Raw genomic sequence first — 18,780 nt, 5'->3', positions numbered from 1 at the left:
ACATCGAACATCACAACGTGTATATATTTATATAACAGATATTTGTCAGGGTCATGTTTGAAAGTAGGATTACGTGTACACAGAATCCGTTTACAGTTGTTTATATTTTTATTTTTATTTTTTTTTTATGTGTAACCACAGCAATAAACATCCAAACATCGAAAACACAACGAATAACGCCCAAAATAGCGCATGGTTTTTTAACGTTGCAACATCAATAAATGAAATGAAACAAGAACAAGAAGAAGACAAAAACGAGTTAATACAAGGAACAACATCAATTGATTTAAATAGTTTTTGGATTATAATATTCACAAGTTTAGTTGAAGTTGAATTAAATCGAAAGTGATTAGAGATTATTGAGCTTATAAAATAACAAAATTTACGGATTAAAAATATGATACATTTACTATTAATATGTATGGGTTTACGAAAATACAAGCAAGGTTTAAATGTAAGAAAATTAGAAATGGCATGCAATAAAATATATTTATATATATAAAGTGGTCTATGAATGCCACGGCTTCTGCTAGTTTTCTATTTTTCACCTGATATGGAATAACTATTCCAAAATTCTTATATTTATAATATTTACAATAAAAATTTGTTGTCGATCGAGATATCTACATATATACCATATAAACCAAGATTTGTAGTTTCTATCATTAATCATCTAACCTATACTACATAGCTCTATACCACCCACTGTTCACACTCTCATATAATACAAACTTCTGCTCATATAACAGCATGGCATAGATATTTAAGTGATGATAAAATAAAAAATGTGAAAAGGATGGAGAAAAAAATGAAAATACGTTTACTGTTAAACTGCATTCAAGCTGATGATGATAATAAAGCAACTAGAATAAAGTGCTGGGTAAATGTTGATTGAAATTGAAAAGCATGAAGTGGCAATAAGCAAAGGACAGATGTCAGCATGCAGGCGAGGTGAAGGTGAGGGCATGCTCATGCTGGCTGGCTAGCTGGCAGGCTGGCTGCCTGGCAAGCACCTGGCGTGCAATAGGGAAAAACCTGAGTGATATGAAAATGTGATTTAAAAAATGACAAACGACGGGTAAATAAAATATGTATATTTACTGGCTGTGCTACAACAAAATCTGAGTGATAGCAAGGTACATATATATGTATATATACATATATGTATATGTCATACCTTCAAAATTCTTATCAATATTGTCTATGATTTCCTGATCCTTGCTCTGGCGACGCGAATCCAGTAAATCCATGTCATTGCGGAAGCCCTTCTGCTCACCCACGTTGGCATCCTTTGAATTGATTTTGCCTGAAGCCAAATACGTCACAGTTAGAGCTTTAATTTAAATCAATGTGTGTGTGTGTGTGTGTGACTCACCTGAGGGACAGGCTGCATGCTGACCGGTCGCCACATTCTGATAGAAATAGTTCTCCTCCAGCCAACGTGGCGCACCATGGGAGCGACACTTGCCAGCGATTTTGTCCCAGGCACAATATGGATCCTGCAATGCGACGCACTCACTGCAAACGGTAAGAGATGGTGGACTCTTGAGAGGAATGCTCAAATGGCAATGGTGTAAACATATTGCAAATTGTGAAATGTAAAACGCCATAAATGCGCATAAAGGGCTAGCATATTGCAGCAGCAACAGCAACAGCAACAGCAGAAGCAGAAGCAGCAGCAACAGCTGCAGACGGACAAATGGCTGGAGATACTGTTTTCCTCTCTATCTCCACTCTATCTCTCTCTGTCACTAACTCCTGCTCTGTCTGGCAGACTACGCTTGAAAGTCACGCAAATTGTTACATGAAATAAAAATGTCATTGTTTTTGCTGTTGCTGTTGTTGCTGCTGCTGCTGCTGCTGCTGTCGCAATTGCTGATGCAGCTGTCGCGACGCGTCGCTTCAATCTGTTTCATATATGTATGTATTTGGTATACTACATTTCGTTTTTCTCCGTGCTCAGCAGGTGTATGACGCTTACCTGCAGCTGGTGATTTTGTCATTGTGACATCGATGCAGTTGTATGGCTATCACCTGACTATCCGTGACAATGATTAATTTGCCATCGTCGTAGCTGCCATCTTTCGGTTGATCTGCGAATCGTATTTGATACAATGAGAGCTCGTTACACATTCCATTTTTAATTGACTCTTATTGGATGGGTCTGCTGCCCCGTTCCACTCACCGTATTGCATAGTGCGCACAATTTCCAAATTGCGTATGGGCTCACTCTTGGGCAGCACATCGATCTCCTCAATGACCACCGATGTCACCTTTTCGGCCGAATCAGCTGATTCAGCATTCACGGACTTTATAATTTTTCCATGATCTGAATTGAGAAAAGCAAAAAAAACAGAAAGAGAAGAAATTTAAGTTAAAGTCGTTTCTATAATTTAAAACTTCCAGGCTAGACTGATAAGAATCCTATCAGCAATAAACTATATATCCTAGCTAAAATGATTCTAATGAATACAAGGCATTTATTAAATTTGTTTTTGCTTAGGTAGGGCTTTAGAAATTATGTTCAAGGAATATATTCCAGATATTCTGTTTAATTTAGAATATATTTATATATAGGAATATTCTTTGAATATTCAATAAAAATACCTTTAAAGAAGAAATATATTCCAGAAAAAAAAGACATTTCCAGCTAAATATGTTCTATGTTAATAGCTAGATATACTATTTGCTGGATAATAACATTCATATATCTATGCATATACATATAGCCTATATGCCCGCCCGACATCAGCGCACAGACACCAATATCCTTTGGGAGCACATTCAGACACTGATATCAACCATAACGACAATCGATGTCAAGCGAAAATTGACCCTGGGGACCTCGACAATTGGCCATGTCGAATGCGACTCACCTGTGCCAACGAAAATCACATCATACGTCTTGCCGCCGGGCGTTTTGATCTGTGCGTCAACTGCGATTTGTGTGAAGCGATAACTGTAAGTAAATAGAGCAAAAATATGAAAATTAATCTTCTGAAGTTGGCGTAAGCTTTAAGAGTAAATATTATCCTATGAAAAGGGGTCTGTTGCTGTCTGTTCCAGCCCTACCGGGCCAAGAACAAAGCAATTTGTGGGCTCCGCCGCAGATATGCCAAAGCTGGAGAGATGATGGAGAAGATGGGGAATAATTATACCTCTCCTGCTCTCAGTAAAAAAAAGCGTATATTTATTAAATCATAGTATTTATCCTTTAAATTAGATTCAATACAGAAACGCTAAAATGGATATTTTTAATCAATTTTATTTGTTAACAAATCTATGAACGAGTCGCCATAATATATAGGTTTTTACCCTTATTTGTCTAAAACCCGTTGGGATACTACATATGTATCAGCAATAATAAATGATTGAGTCACATTTAAGTCTGGCTAAGATTTTAAAAACTTAAAGAGCTTGTTTTCTGTTAACACTTATAGCATTCTGCAATATGCAGCAAGGACTATCATTGTTGCCTCGTCCTATCTATCTAATAGTCTACTTATCAAAGTTTTTTAGTTCTATGCACAAATCGGAACCGCAAACAACATGTCAATGCTGCCAGCGCTGAGTGGCACAACAGAACACTTTTTGGATAGGCGGTTGGTTTTTCGGTTAGACACCATTAATAAAGGACAGACAGGAGAGGAGAGAGAGAGACAGATATAGAGAGAGAGAGAGAGTGAGAGGGAGAGAGAGAGAGGAAGAGAGAGAGAGAGGGAGAGAGGTATAGCTGGTCGCTAGCCAGCAATGGTGAGAATGACAAACAGAATGGCAGAAAACCACAACAGCGGTAGCAACAACTGCAACAGCAGCAGCAACAATTGCTGCTGCTATGTGTGTGTGTGTGTGTGTGTTTGTGCATTTGTATTTATATGTAAAAACATATTCGAGCGAACAGCAACAAAAGACATGAAAATAAAAACGGAAATTTCTCTCTGATTTCACCACAAAAATGTTGAACGTTAGCTTTGCTATTGTTGTTGTTGTTGTTGCTGCTGCTGCTGTTGTTGTTTTTGTCCTTGTTGCAAGCAACATTTGTGGCTGTGCGCTTGGCTGCCTTGTCTATTGTTGTTTTTTGTGCAACGATTTTATGTATTTGAGCTGTGTGTCAGTTGTTGCCTCGATTTAAATGCAAATGCTCGCCATGGACAACTTTAGCAACAGCAACAGCAGCACCAACAGCAACAGCAGCAGCAGCAACAGCAGCAGCAACAGCTATGGCAGCAACATCAAATGGGTCCAACTGGACGAAGCGTGTATGGCAGGCATTGTGCATTGTTTTATTGTTAATTAACAAATCTAGTTTTTTGAGCTTTAGTTATGTTTCCCAATTTTCTAAATGGCCAAAGAATTGCATCGCTTTTTTGGTCTGGCCAGCAACGACCCAGCCATCTGGCTTAAATGGCCTCCATTTTGTGTTGACTGTTGCGGTCCGTCTCGCCGGCTATGTGTGCCGAGAGCTGGGAATAAACTAATGCGTGTGTGCCGGGCCCAGATAGGGCCCGAGCTTAAACTCAAATTGAAAAAGTTTGCCAACAGATCCCATAGGCCTTGATTGTGAAATAATAATGGCAAGCGAATATATTTGAGAATCCAAACTCGTTTCGAACTGCAGCAGGATTTCGCATACTGTTTGTCTAGTAGGTTGATCTATTCGAAATATCAGTTTTAAATCAGATAAACTATACAGGGTATTACTAGACAGAATGAGAATATTTTAATCTGAACTTTAAATTGGTTGAATGAATAAAGGCAAAATAATGAGGGTAAAGAGGGTTGGGCGGGGAGGGCAACAAAGTTCAGCAAAATTTTGTATACATATAATATATATATATATATTTTTTTTTTTTTTTTTTTTTTAAAGCTATACATTTTATATATTTTTATTTTATTTAATATATAATATAATTAGAAAAGTTTATTATAATAAATATACATAAATTTAAGCTAGGTTTGGTCTTATTTTGTATCATGTTCATCATTCTTTGGGCAGTAAAAGTTTTCAATTAAAGAAAGAATAAATAAATATATATAATATTTAATGGAAAGCGCGCTCAAAGCAAAGTTGAGGCGGCTTATAAATTAATTCCCAGAGCAACAAAAGCAACGGAATGATACGAAATGAGTGCAAACAAGAATGAAACACGCAGAAATGGATGACGGGGACAAAAGTCCAATGAATGGCAATGCAAAAGTGCTGCCAAAAAGGAAGAAAAAAAAAATCAACAACTTTTGCTGGCCGAAAATTACAAAATGGCAAAAGGCCATGCCAGCACGAAAGACAACAACAACAGCAACGAAATGAAATAGAATGAAGATACATGGAAAAAATAGAAGAAGAGAAAAGAAAAGCAAAGAAAAGGACAGCTTTAGAGGGGCAGGTTAGGGTTTGGGTTCTTCTGCTAGCAGCTGGCAATTGAAACTTGCACAATTTTTGCCAACTTTTGTGTCGCTCCGATGAGCTTAGACTCGGCGCTGCTGACAACAACAACAACAACAACAACAACAACAACAACAACAACAGCAGCAGCAGCAGCAACAGCGATGAGGGTCACAAGTGGAAGTCAACTCTATTCGTAATGGAATGAAATTAGTGTGGGCAAAGCCAGAGCCAAAGCTCACGGTGTCGTTGCGAGTCTGTGGCTGAGCAGCAGCCGGCGGGCAAGGACATGCATGATAAAGGCCATGACAGTAAAAGTGGCAGAGGTATAAAAACTTGACCGATAAGATAAGCACACACAACAGCATTGTGGCTGCCACCTTGGCAATGGCACTGGCACTGGCCCTGGCACTGGATCTGACAATGGTATTGCTCCTGTCAGGCAAAAAAGGATGGCCAGGATATGGTCAACCAGCTGGCAGAAATCTGTCGAGTATGGATACTTCCGGGCCGACCAGGAAACAATTTGTTACAGAGACGCTGACCCCAGCGACTTGCAACTTGAAGCATTTAACTTTTGTGAAGCTTCTAAAACTTTTCAGTTATATAGGAAACTTTCTTGACGCTGCCAACTCGGCCCTACCCCGGCAGAGTCCGGCCCTGCCAGAGTCCAGCCTCCCCTGGCATATGCAAATGAGTATCCTACGGGGTTTGAGTGTGTGCATTCGTGTAACTGTATGTGTGTGTGTGTGTGTGCTACTTCTGGCTACATACATGCGACTTCCTAGCTCTATATGCTGATTTATTTCACACACACAATGCCCCCGAAGAATGTTTTTGCTCAAATGAAATTATAATAAATTTATGCTTTAGCCAAATGTAAAAAATTTTGTTCATTTTTGATTTGATTTCGGCATTTGTGTTCAATAATGCCACAGAAACACAAAACCAAAATCGAAAACCTATCAAATTATTTGGCACCAATTCCAGGTTCTGCCTCGTTCGCATTTGCGTCATATTTTATATTTGATCAACAAATTTGTGTGGGCTTTGATGCTTTAAGAGCATTTTAGCTGTCTTTGTAAATGGACTTGCTGAACTAATTTATATCCACTAAAACAGACAGCATAAATATGCAGCTTATCACATCTTTAGACAGGTCCATATACAGAGGCAGCTAAACTGCTCACTGAGTTTCTAATTTAAATTTTAACAATATATATCAGTGCATATAATATATGAATAATATTATTAAATTTTATTTATTTTTGTAAGCGTGGTGTTTATAAATCTGACAAAAAATAATATTAATAAATATTATTGAACATTTCACATTCAACGAATCAAAATTTATTGAATTTCTAGATTCACGAATGACAGCTGAGGTTGCCTTTAAGTAAGTCCATTGCAATCTGCTTTCAGTTTGCTCCACTCTCGTGCTCATTCTCATTCTCGTCTGCGACTTGATTCAATGATAACAAATTTTGGCAGCTAAACTTGTCAGCTCTGGAAAATAAGCTCAATAAATGTGAGATAAACACACAAATCTTGTATTGGATGCTGCCTGGCAGCTGTAGCATTACAGCACATCTAGCACATTCGCTCAGCTGTGACTTTCATCATCTTTAACTGCGGTTCGTGTCAGGCCAAAGGATTTGGCGAGTTTATCAACTGTATGTATGTGTGTGTGTGTGTGTGACAAATGCAACTGTAACTGCGATTGAAGCTACTGTGCACTTGTGCATGACCGACTTACGCGCTGGGACAAGCCAAAAAAAATAAAAAATAAACTGGAAAAAGTATCAATTGGGTTGGCAAATAAGTTTCAGCGTAACTTTTAAGCTTTTCAATTGCGCTGGGCATGATTAAATTCTGATGCATGCCCTCTCAAATCGCGCTTATTGTGAGCAGATCTGGCCAAAAGCACAATAAGTCAGCTGCAGTGCAAGTATATGGCCAAAAACGAACAAGTCCTTCGCCAGCATCCAACGGAAGGACACGCAACCACTTCGCTAATGCCACTCGCCCGCACACAGCATTTGTTGTGGTCTCCTCATGTGTGTGTGTGGGAGGTTGGGGTTTGTGCTTTGGTTTTGGGTGGTTGAGTGGCTCCTTGGCTGGCAGTTGGTTCCGGTCCTACGTGTTCCATATTTCATTCTAATTTATTCAGTTGTGCATACATATTTTCGTTACGGGTTGCCTCAGCGCATCCATGCATTTCCTTCTGGCTGGCTCGGTTCGTTTGGTTCAAACTATCGCTTGACTGCAGCAGCAACGGCAGCAGCAGCAGCAGCCGCAGCAGGTGCCGTCGGCACCACTATCACACCGACACACCACGCTGCCATTTAGCACCGCTCTGCTCAGTGGCTTGCATATGATTTACTCTTTAAAGTTTACCGTCGCCCCGTCTCAGCAGCCCGTAATTGTGGCTCAATTACATGGAAAAGTTGCCAAATTGAATTTTTAAATTTCCACATGTCTGCGAGAGAGTCTTGAAAATAATTTATGAGCATGCAGAAAAGGCCCAGACACAAGCTCCGACCCAGCTGGACCAGCTGAAACATTTCTTGATGCTTCAAAAGCCAATTTCTATATAAAGAGTAAATGTGGGTGTGTGTGTGTGCGTGTGTGTTTGAATACATACACAGAGTATGCTTTCTTTTTGAGCAAAATGATTTCATTGTGGCGCAAGCATTTTGAGTGCATATGCTGACTCTTAAAGCTTTTTCAAGAAGTATAAAAAAACCTTTGAAGTTCTTCAGCATAAATGGAAATTAATATTTTGATTTAGTATTGATTTACAATTACATTACTTAAGGCAAATTCAAGCAAAATTCTGGGAAAATGTTTGAATTTAAAACACAACTTTCTGGGAAACGAATCGAAATTTACTTGAAGAACAAAAACCAAATGTTTGTCGCATATATGAAAAATATTGAAGCTAACTAACTTCCTGTGAATTATCTATACAGATAGTCATCTGGCTATCTATATAGTCCATCTGGACTATTTAATATATTAAATATTAAAAATATATTTATGCAATTAAATTTTTTTAAATATTGAGAATATTGAGGCTGACTATTTATTATATTTAAATATTTTAAATCCATTTCTGGCAATTATATATTTTTTTTAGTATTGAAAAAATATGTGCATTTTAAATGCAAGAAAATAAAAGATGTATATCTAACTGAAATATATAAATATATATATCGTTTCACTCAACAACTTCACACGCTTTCGTCTGTCAATTCTTTCAATTTGAAAGCTCTTGGCTAGAAATGGCTATATTTTTTTTTTTTTTTAAAGCCAATTTAGAGCTGCAGCAGCGATTACGACAGCTGCATGCGAAAAGTTGTAGCATATCAGATGGCGAGGAATTTGTTATTTAAATGAAATTAGTTGAATTGTGGAGCACTGAAATTGGTTCGTCACGTATTCACTTGGCCACATCCGCAGGAGCAGAGGCAGCGGCAGCAATGCCAGCTGCAGTGACAGTTAAAGTTTTTTGCCATTCACACATGGAATGCATGCCCAGCTCTCCGCCCCAATCCCGACCCGAAGTACGCCCACGTCCTCAACTAAGTTATGAGCGCATAGTTTTTGGCAATAATATTTACATTGCCGCAGCACTATAAGCTGGAGAAGAAAGCGTTGCATATATGTTTATATACATATAGAGAGATTGTGTGTGTGTGGGAGAGAGAAAGAGAGAGAGAAAAGTACTTACATTGTGCTCGTCCGCACTAAAATCGGTTGACCGAAAAATGCCGGAACATTCTCGTCCATTAGCGAATGTGTTTTGATGAAATTTAATGTGGGATCCGGAAGCGTACGTGAATCATTGTGACAGGCGCCAGGACGCGGTTCGGGCACCTAAAAAAAGTCCATGACGAGGACAGAGAGACGGAGATGAGGCACAGAGAAAGAGAGTAAAGAGAATGAGAGATTTAATATAAATTATTAGTATCCTTCAGTATATGACTGCAATGTGGTTATGGTTATGGTTATGCTCGGTCAGTTATAGCTGCTCCTTGGCCTGCTGCCCGCTCTATCTGCTCCTCATTTCTTGCCACAGAAGGGAGCGTATAAATTGCATTTGCGGCGTTCGCGCTGCTCGTAACAAATACCCGTACACAACGTTCCGGAAATTGCTCAGCACGGCCAAGTGCAGACGGACAAAGCAGCGCCGGAAAGTGTCCTTTGTGCGAGTGTGTCTGTCTGCGTGTGTATGTGTGTGTGTGTGTGTGTGTGCTCGCTGTCTGTGAGCTTTCTGTTTTGGCAATGATTTGGTTTATGAATCGCCAGCGGAAAATGCCCGCTCGCATGTTGACTTCGCTGATTCGTGTGTGATGTGTGGAAATTATTAAGCATCAGGCAACTCCTTTTATAGCCATACAGGATGTATTGGTCATATGGTTGACAGTACAGAACAACAAGTCTTGCCTTGTATGAAATGTATGTATATGATTATATGACTCTGGTGGGCAGAGTAATTACAATGCTAGCTTATTGGCTGTTCGTGCACAATATCATAAAAATGATATCAAATTGAAATTGACAGAAGAGACACTTTTCTATTACATAATCCATTAGTTTAGCAACAGCTATATCATTCAGAACGGGGTTTTTTGTGGAGGAGCGACATATATAAAATAGCTGTCTGTAGATTACATGAATATTCTACATATTCTACATCTTTTGCAGCTTTACAATTTGGCTGACCTTATTCATAATTCGGTTTTGTTTCTATCATAATTCTGGTAAAGAGTTAAATTCTACTTTCCTCCTTTCCATTTATTATAGCTTCTATTCAGTACTAAAGCCCTCTACCAAGACAGTCGGGCAGCGGTTGCTGCTGTGAGCTCTTCCAGTGTTATATTAAAAGTTTTACGCATTTCAAAGTACGGCCATTGTTTCGAATTTCAAACATCTTCAATTTCTAATTTGGCTTTGCATGAACCGCAAATTCCGTTGGCCAAAAACCAAAATGCCAGCCGTTAGCAGCATGTGCAGTCAGAGCTGACTGCCATTTCGGCAAATACATTCGTAATTCAAATGCAAATTTTTGGCAAAAGAAAAGTACATTTATTCTTTTTTTTTTTTTTTTTTTGCTTTCTTGTGGCCATAAATTGTGAAACAGCTGCGCTTAACTGCTTTTCCGCTTTCGATGTGAAAGTGAGCATTAACCGAACCACACCCAATATTATATTTGCAGACGTATATACATATATATGAGTGTAGTATATATTGATAACTGAAATAGTGGTACGCACCTTGGCATTATTTACTGGCAGCCAGTTGGAGTTGATGCCGCTCTGCTCCTTGAACTGTCCCTCGAACGTGTCGGCAATGTCCTGCGGTTAGCAACAGCATGCGATGGTGGATGAAAAGGGTTGAGAAGGAAGCGAGTGAAAGGGAGAAATATACACAAGTTAAGGTCTGGGCCGCAGTTCAGGTAAATCGTAATTGTGCACTCACCTGCAAGGCGAAAGCACAAACCGCTGAGCCGGGAATTGAATTTGTTGGCGTATTAAAAACGCCATAAATCAATTTGGAGCTCATGGAGCCGTACTGTCCCTCGACGAGATTGCTAGCCGATTCTGTGGGCAACAAAATATATATATGTATATATAAAATTTCATGTGAATCAAATTCAAAGCTATGCCCAGCCACTTACGTATCTCATTAAAGTAGAACGGATAGTCGCCCGGTATGGAGCAATTCAGACGGGACTTGAGGAACGAGGTCCAACGATTGCGAAAGCGATGCGGGCCGCCCTTATCCCATTTGCAGACGCGTGCGACGCGCGAATAAATCGCCTGAAATGCCAGAAAAGATAAATATTAATCGGGTGCAGGCGAACGAGGATAACGAGAACTGAGAAAGAGAACGAGAGTCGAAAAGGGCGGCAAATGCAGCTAATCGGTCCATTGATGTGGTCGCATCCCAATAGAAAACCAACAAACGCGGCCCATAAACAAATAGCCGGTAAAATCCAAAACCGATAACTGTATTTGGCCGTTGGACCAAAGCCAAAGCCAAAGCCAAAGCCAAAGCCAAAGCCATGGTCAAAGCCAAAGCACGAGCCGGAAGTGTGTACGCATAAAGCAAACACGAGCAAAATGGCCGCCCAATATGGCGGCGATAGAGCCATATCCGCTCGCTCTCTCGCTCTCTCTCTCTCTCTCTCATTCCCTCTCACTCTTCCAATCTAACCAATTACATTTGTTGTCGATACGAATTAATTTTGGTCTATTGCCAGCATATTCCGATCGATTCGCGGTACTCACCTTGCCACAGTTGATGAATTCCACAGCCGTTTCCCGAAAGAAGAAGTAGACGAAATCCCCCTGGGTAAATGAGCTCACAAAATTTGGCGCTGCAAATTGGGAAAAATATATGAAATTATATAGAATAAAACTCAGAGATGAGCAAATGCGCTAAAAAGTTAAGTCATAAATTCCATTTATAGTTTTGGCTGTTAACAATTTTTATGGTCACCAACCAGTCTCATAGGATTCTCACAGAATTTATATGAAAGTCGTGCGGATGAATCGGATCGATATCGAATGTCAGTCTTAGACATTAAATTTAATGCGTAGCGCATGAAGCATAAAATTTTATGCGAACTCAAATGCATACATATATGCATACAGAATCTGACATATATTTGCAAAATGATAACAAATACATACATATACATATATATATAGCTCAAGGCTAAGATGTGAAAGCCAAGCCAGATTAAAGTTAGTATGTAGTAAAACGAATATTCTTTGATTTATATGAATGAAATTTCCGTTTGAAAATGGCAGATAATATTCTTTAAAGTCTATGTGCATATTGTACTCTTGATGGCCAGTTTCCATTTGGCAAACATAACTTTAAGAGCCTTTGGCCAGAGAGTCACCTGCAACGCGAGGCGGCATAAATTATTCAGAATGCGCATAAAGCGAAACGGCCGATGGATGAGCTTGATATATCTCAAAATAGTAAAGGACAACCAACTGGCGGGCAGTCAAAGCTGTCATGTCTATTCAGTTAATGGAAGTTGACCATATGAAAATCGTAGCGTCGAGCGCCTGAAATATGCAAAAGGCAACAGCGCGCAGTGTGACTTCGAATCAATGGCTGCCCGAGCATTGGGAGAGACCACTGTGATGTGAGACACTCACACACACACACACACAAAAACTCTCACAATCGGACTTAATTCAATTCAAGTGGCGAGCATTTCGCTAATATAGAGAGAGCAGACTGCACAATAATAATCATAACAGAGCCGACATTTCAATTACGACGAGTGCCAGTGGGAGGCTCTTAAAGATAAGGCGTGCTGCAGCTGGGAGCTGGAAATGTTGTAAACAACTTACCATTGAGACTGAGGCTATCATATTGTTCCGTTTGGAGAGGCTCACGATAGATAATCGGATCACTGCCGCTGAAATCTGCCACAGTGCCTGAGTATAATTCGTTGTCTGGAAAAAGCAGAAGGAGAGAAATTGTTTGATTATACTGTGAAATAAATAAAATATTTATAAAGACTTAAAAATATGAGAAAACGGCTTATTAAAGTTGAAAAGCTAGTTAAAGTCATATACAAATGCAGCCAAATCGTGTCTAGCAATAGTTCACCTTAATTGAAATTATTTGATAAATTAATGCACCTCTTCCTTCAATCAATCTCAAGTCAATTAAAAATCAGTTACGGTAAATATTTTGCCCATCAAATTTCTACGCTTTCCGCGCACTTTTATAGCCGCGCATAAATCGCGCCTGGAAATTTGTTATGCATAATCCAAAGTATCGTTATTATCTGCTTGTAAAAATTTTAGGCGCATTATATAAGAGAAATGCGACCAAGAATGGCGCTAATAAATGTCAATTACACGTCGCATTTTATTAAGTGTAAATTATATTTTTTATGTGCAAATTTTAGCTCACATTTGCAATGCAATAAACTTTTATTTTGCGTGTCGCATGGACGGAGGACCAGGACAGGCGGAGGAGGGCGTGGCAAACTGTTAGCTTGGGCCAATTTACGTAACTAAAATATGCAAAAGATTTGAGACAGAGCCAGAGCTATAGCAAGAGACACAAATTACGTATTACTAAGAAATTTGTTTTAGGTCGACGGACCGGGCCAATGCCGAGTCGGGTCGAGTCGAGTCGAGCCGAGCCAAGCGAATAAAAACAATAAAATTTTAATCAATTGTTGCTTTATTCTCTGCGGCACTTGCGCTCATTACACATACGCAACGCTGTGTACATGCGGACCAAAATGAAAATGCGAATTTGCGAGGAAAATTTAATTAAGTTAAACGAGAAAACACAACACACAATACAACAGAAGCGGCAGCAAAACTTTTGACATGTCTTCGGCGACATTGAATTGCCCTGCGGCCAGAAGGGAGCAGTGAAGTGTCCCTCTCTCTCTCTCTCTTTGCCACAGCGCAAGATAAATGAGTTTTTTCTGCCTCAACTTTTTACTTACGGAATTGCCAGACTGCCTGAGCCTGCGCCAGTGCCTGTGACTGCCTGCTGGCTTTGGCATTGTCAAACTTCAATTCCACGAGCAAAAGAAATATGAAAAAACACAACAATAACAACAACAGCAACAAAAAAACGAAAAGAAAAAGAAAATAAATACACAGAGCAGCAATAGCAATAGCAGCGGTAACAACATTAACAACAACAACAAGTAGATCGGGCCACCGGAAATGCCCAGCAAGCTGGCTGCGTTGCCCGTTTATTGTCTGGCCGGAAATGGTTTTGCCTTCGGCCCAATACAGCAGCCGCACCCCCAACACTGCGGCTGTCCAATGGAGCTCATTGCCAGCCGACGGCTCAATGACAGAATCGATTGCTATGTTGGCTTTGTGCGCTTTGCCCGCTGGCGCTTTGGCCAAAAGTTCGAGAGCAACAGCGGCGAGTCGAGCAAGCCAAACGCCACATTATCGTTGCATCTACAAGTAGCACAGGGCCAGCGAAAGGGACGGTGAAGGCGGACGGCAGCAGAGTGTGCTCGGGCACACGATTCGGTTGGACGTTGAAACAAATCTTCCAACAGTCTGTTGAAATTTTTGCATAATGTTTGGGTTTGTCAGGTATCTGACAAGGCAGCCCGTAGACGTTTTCCCTTATTGCAAACAAGCTAAGGTTATTTTGCTCTCTTTAAAATTTTGTGTAATTACCCACACACAGAGATACACATACACACACACACACAGAGTAATACAACCAAAGCACTCAGCAACACCCGAAGGAAAAATAATGAAACTTTGACAATAAATTATCTTTTTAATTTATCAAATCTATTGTACACGATACCGACATTAGAAACTAAGACCACATTTCCTCAATTTAAATAGAAATTCTAGACGCGGCAGGGCTGAAGCAAGAACAACTTGGCTATTTACGCCACCGCCGATCAACATCCTCGATAGTATAGTGGTTAGTATCCCCGCCTGTCACGCGGGAGACCGGGGTTCAATTCCCCGTCGGGGAGGAATGTACAATTTTTTTTTTTAAATTAAAAATTATAAACATATTTAGATTGAGTTTAATTTTTATTAATAATATATTAATTATATTATTTATATCAAATTATTTTCTTCTCTTTTTCCTACTTTAACTAATAATATTATTAAAAATTAAAATTAAAAGAAAAAACAACTTCACGTTGCCTCTCCCCGACGGGGAATTGAACCCCGGTCTCCCGCGTGACAGGCGGGGATACTAACCACTATACTATCGAGGACGCTGACGGATTTTTGCCTAATCTATCAAACATTCTGATAACACATTTTTAATGTCATAGAACCTAATATAATTAAATAATATGCATTTATTAAGAGCTATAAATAAATTTGATTTAGATAACATTAAATCTAATCTAAGCATATTTTTAGCGCAATACGCACAGCTGATAAATTCTTTTTGTTTTGTTTTTTTGTTTTCAATGTTCATATAAAAATGCTGAATACACATACATATTCATTAATTTTTCACCTGAATTAAGGCTGCAAATCTGATGGTATTTGTGTTTGCTGGCTATTATCGGATAATCGAACAATTTTCCAAATGCCTCATCAAATATGGCTAAAAGCCCCACCAAATTGACAACATATTGTGATGGGGCCTAAGCCAGCGGCTCAGCGTGTAGGGTTAGCTGGCAGTTTGGACACACAAATGCCGCAAACTGTCCAACAATTTATGCAAAACTGTGAAAATTGCATGATTATAAAAAAATCTTACATGAATTTGATGCGTGAATTATAATTTCATGTTAATTCACGTACACACGCAGCCAGGCGAGCGAGCGGACGGGATTTGTGGACTTTTGTGGATTGCGGAGGGTGTGAAATCTGTGCGGTAAATCGATAAAATTTACAATGCCACAGCGGCTCACGCACGCAAACAGACACGTGTACACACGCCAAAGGGGGGCCGGGGTGGCGGTGCGTTTGGGGGCAGCTTCCGAAAGTGAATATAAAATTTGAATTACGTGACAAGAGCGCAACAGAATGAAAATGTCGAAAGCAAACTAAAAAGAAACGCAACACAAAACTCCAAATGCGAGTCGACAGCAGCAGCAGCAGCAGCAGCAGCAGCAAGCAGAAAGCAGAACGGGCATACATTAAAAATGTCGTCTGGTACAAATTAATTTTGCCACTCGCCAGCCGCCTCGCCGCGCTGGCGCCCCCAGGCGCCCATAACATGCCCGGAGCCGCCCCTTAACGGGCGGCTGTTTAAATTAAGAGGCTGTAAAAGTCACGCGGTGAGTGAAAAGTAAAAGCGTTCGTTCGCTCTTCATAGAATCTGCTGGCAGCGAATTTCCCATTCGTGGTGGTGATAAATAACGAATGCTAATTTTCTATCATGAGCGCGCCAGGGGCAGGGGGAGGCGGAGAGCGGCGAGCAACTGAAGTGCACTGGCTGCGGGCGCCAGCATGGGCCAGGTGAAGCTAACGGCCAATAAAAACATTTGCTAAATATGCGCACAGGGGAAGCGAGAATGGGCGTGAGGCCGGGATTGGGCGTGTCAGCTTTGTCGGCAAGTAACCGCTTTAAGCTATAACCAGAGCTTAAAGTTTTGTCATTAAACTTTTTTCCTAGGAAATTGCTAGAAAATGCAAATTTCCCAAATTGAAATACGAAACGAGGCATAATAATGATCCCCAAAAAAAAGAAAAAGAAAGCCAATTCTCACGGCTGAGTTGCCCAAAATGAGGTCTATGAATGAATGTAAAGATTTCCATCATATTCCTTCTCGTCTATGATAAATTAGCCAAGCATTATAGACAGAACAACAAATCAGAGCAGTCAATTGTGCTTTTAATCACAGTCCATTTACAAGAGATTTGGCTTTTTGTTAAATGAGAATTTAGAGCATATTCACATTTGAGGGTTCGAGATGCTGTTTGTCGAGCTTTCATACTACGAAATTTGCATACATATAAAATTAACCAGCCAAGCATGATGCTTGAGTAATCACAGCCTTTGGCAGCGCCATATAAACGGGGTGTGCCACAGGGCGTTGAGGTCAAAGGGCAAATGTAAAATTTATGAATCGCTGGTAATTAACAATGGAAATGCAATTTACATCGCGACCAGAGTTGCCATTGTCGCTGTTGCTGGTCGCCATTGCCGGCTAACGAGGCGCACTATAAACACGGCACCGACCCCCCAAATGCTCCACCCACCACTCCGGCCGTATTTGCGCCACCCTCCCATACCCTTGCTGCTGCCTGTCACAATATCGACAGAACACGAAAAGTTTTCGACGTTCACACTCCTCCTTACTTTCCCATTCTGCTTGGTTTCGCCGTCTTTGACTATATCGTTTGTTCTCTTTGGGACCGTGCTTGCATCTAATTGGTTTTTTCGTTCAGCTCATTTTTTATATACCCAGTATTTGCTCTCTCTTCATGCCATACTGAAAAAAGTGGCTAATTGGTATACAAAAATTCTTTTTTCGGAGAGAGATATATAATCACTATATAAAAGGCTTACATTTCAACTTGTCTTCCCATCCCACTTCGTCTTCTCTCTACAGGGCATCTGCTCTTCGCGCTCACTCGTTTCACAACACTCTTTCTTGTCGCCATTGTTTCGTGCAGCGACATTTGCTTTTATTGTTTGCTCATTACCTGGCGATGAGCACAAGGAGCGAACCAAACGCTATCCGGGACCTGGAGCACGGCCGTGCCCGGGACTCCAACTCGGACTCCGCACTCGTTATTCGTACCCGCAACTACTGTCAGCGTTGCCAGCTTGTCCGCATTGCAGCAATTGCAGCGCTTAACTCATTTTAAATGACAATCTAGCGTGCAGAAGTTATGCAGCAAAGGCAGGCATACAAGCGTCCATCTCTCTCTCACACATTTCCTACTTCAAACAGCCGCCTCTCTTGGCGCTTCTCATAAAGTTACTTTTGTGCTTTGTGAGCAGCGATTTTCTGTGCAAATATTTGACCGACATTGTCTGGGCCTGGGCTCGCTGCTGTACTGTCTCTGGCTGACAGGTTCGATAAACTCTTTAAGTGATTTAATCGATTTTCATAATAACAACGATAGCCACAAGGACAACCACAACAACAACAACAGAAGCGGAAAAAGCTCTTTAAACGAGACGAGTAGATGGCGCAACGAAGTTCATCGCGTTGACTGCGGTAATTTGCATATTTTTGCATGTTTTACTATGCAGCAGACACACTCACACTCACACACACAGAGACACACACGCTAATACATAAATTACACTCATTTTCAATGACAGTCAGGCGAGTGTTTAAGCACGCGTAACTTTATTACATGCCACATGCCGCGGAACCAAAAACCTTTACCAGAACCCAGAACCCAGAACCAGAACCACCAAAGGTTTACCCAGGATATGGCTGGGCTTGTTTGGTGTTTGTAGCGCAGTCGCGTTTTAAATATTTTATGTAAACATATTTTTTGGACAGGTCTCGGTTTGGGCTGGCTTTTTTGGGGCGGCTTTATGCCACTTTAATTACGAGCGGCGTGCGTGTCGAGTGTAAGGCCGTTAGTTAAATAGCTCGTTTAGGAATAATTATGTGCACATATACGACTCTGGTCTGCTCTGGCCTGGTGTGGTCTGTTGGCACTAGTGCAATACCCTTTACAATGCCCACTTTAAATTGACCTCCCCAACTCAGTCCGTCAGCGAGCTCAATGTACTGCAAATTACTTCATTTGAGTGACAATGTTGGGGGATTTGGGGCCAGATCGAAATATCGCTATGAAGTGCTCGATAGATTTTATTTAACATGTAAATGTATTTACAGTCGAAGGAGTGAACGATATCTTAGGTACTCTATTTTTACTGATTTGCGTGTGACATAGTAAGGAAAATATTGCATAGCTTAC

At 40.4% G+C, this 18,780-nt stretch overlaps 1 protein-coding gene and 2 non-coding genes across 3 annotated transcripts in view; 1 reads left to right on the top strand and 2 right to left on the bottom strand.

The window, feature by feature from the left end:
- Window positions 1–18,780, bottom strand: part of LOC6577758 (semaphorin-1A) — a 66,270-nt gene that overhangs the window by 6,181 nt on the left and 41,309 nt on the right. Inside the window, 11 exon segments of the mRNA XM_044010610.1 lie at window positions 1,178–1,306; window positions 1,376–1,518; window positions 1,982–2,093; window positions 2,186–2,329; window positions 2,877–2,959; window positions 9,117–9,262; window positions 10,663–10,743; window positions 10,868–10,989; window positions 11,067–11,208; window positions 11,680–11,768; window positions 12,763–12,867. Of these exon segments, the coding sequence (XP_043866545.1) occupies window positions 1,178–1,306; window positions 1,376–1,518; window positions 1,982–2,093; window positions 2,186–2,329; window positions 2,877–2,959; window positions 9,117–9,262; window positions 10,663–10,743; window positions 10,868–10,989; window positions 11,067–11,208; window positions 11,680–11,768; window positions 12,763–12,867 (1,296 nt within the window).
- Window positions 14,826–14,897, top strand: Trnad-guc. The gene has a single exon. It is a non-coding gene; the product is annotated as a tRNA-Asp (tRNA).
- Trnad-guc lies at window positions 15,078–15,149 on the bottom strand. Its single transcript has one exon. It is a non-coding gene; the product is annotated as a tRNA-Asp (tRNA).

This window comes from Drosophila mojavensis, unplaced genomic scaffold (genome assembly GCF_018153725.1).
Source record: "Drosophila mojavensis isolate 15081-1352.22 unplaced genomic scaffold, ASM1815372v1 contig_122, whole genome shotgun sequence".
Taxonomy (NCBI): Eukaryota; Metazoa; Arthropoda; class Insecta; order Diptera; family Drosophilidae; genus Drosophila; species Drosophila mojavensis.
This window is presented reverse-complemented; position numbering and strand designations above follow the sequence as displayed.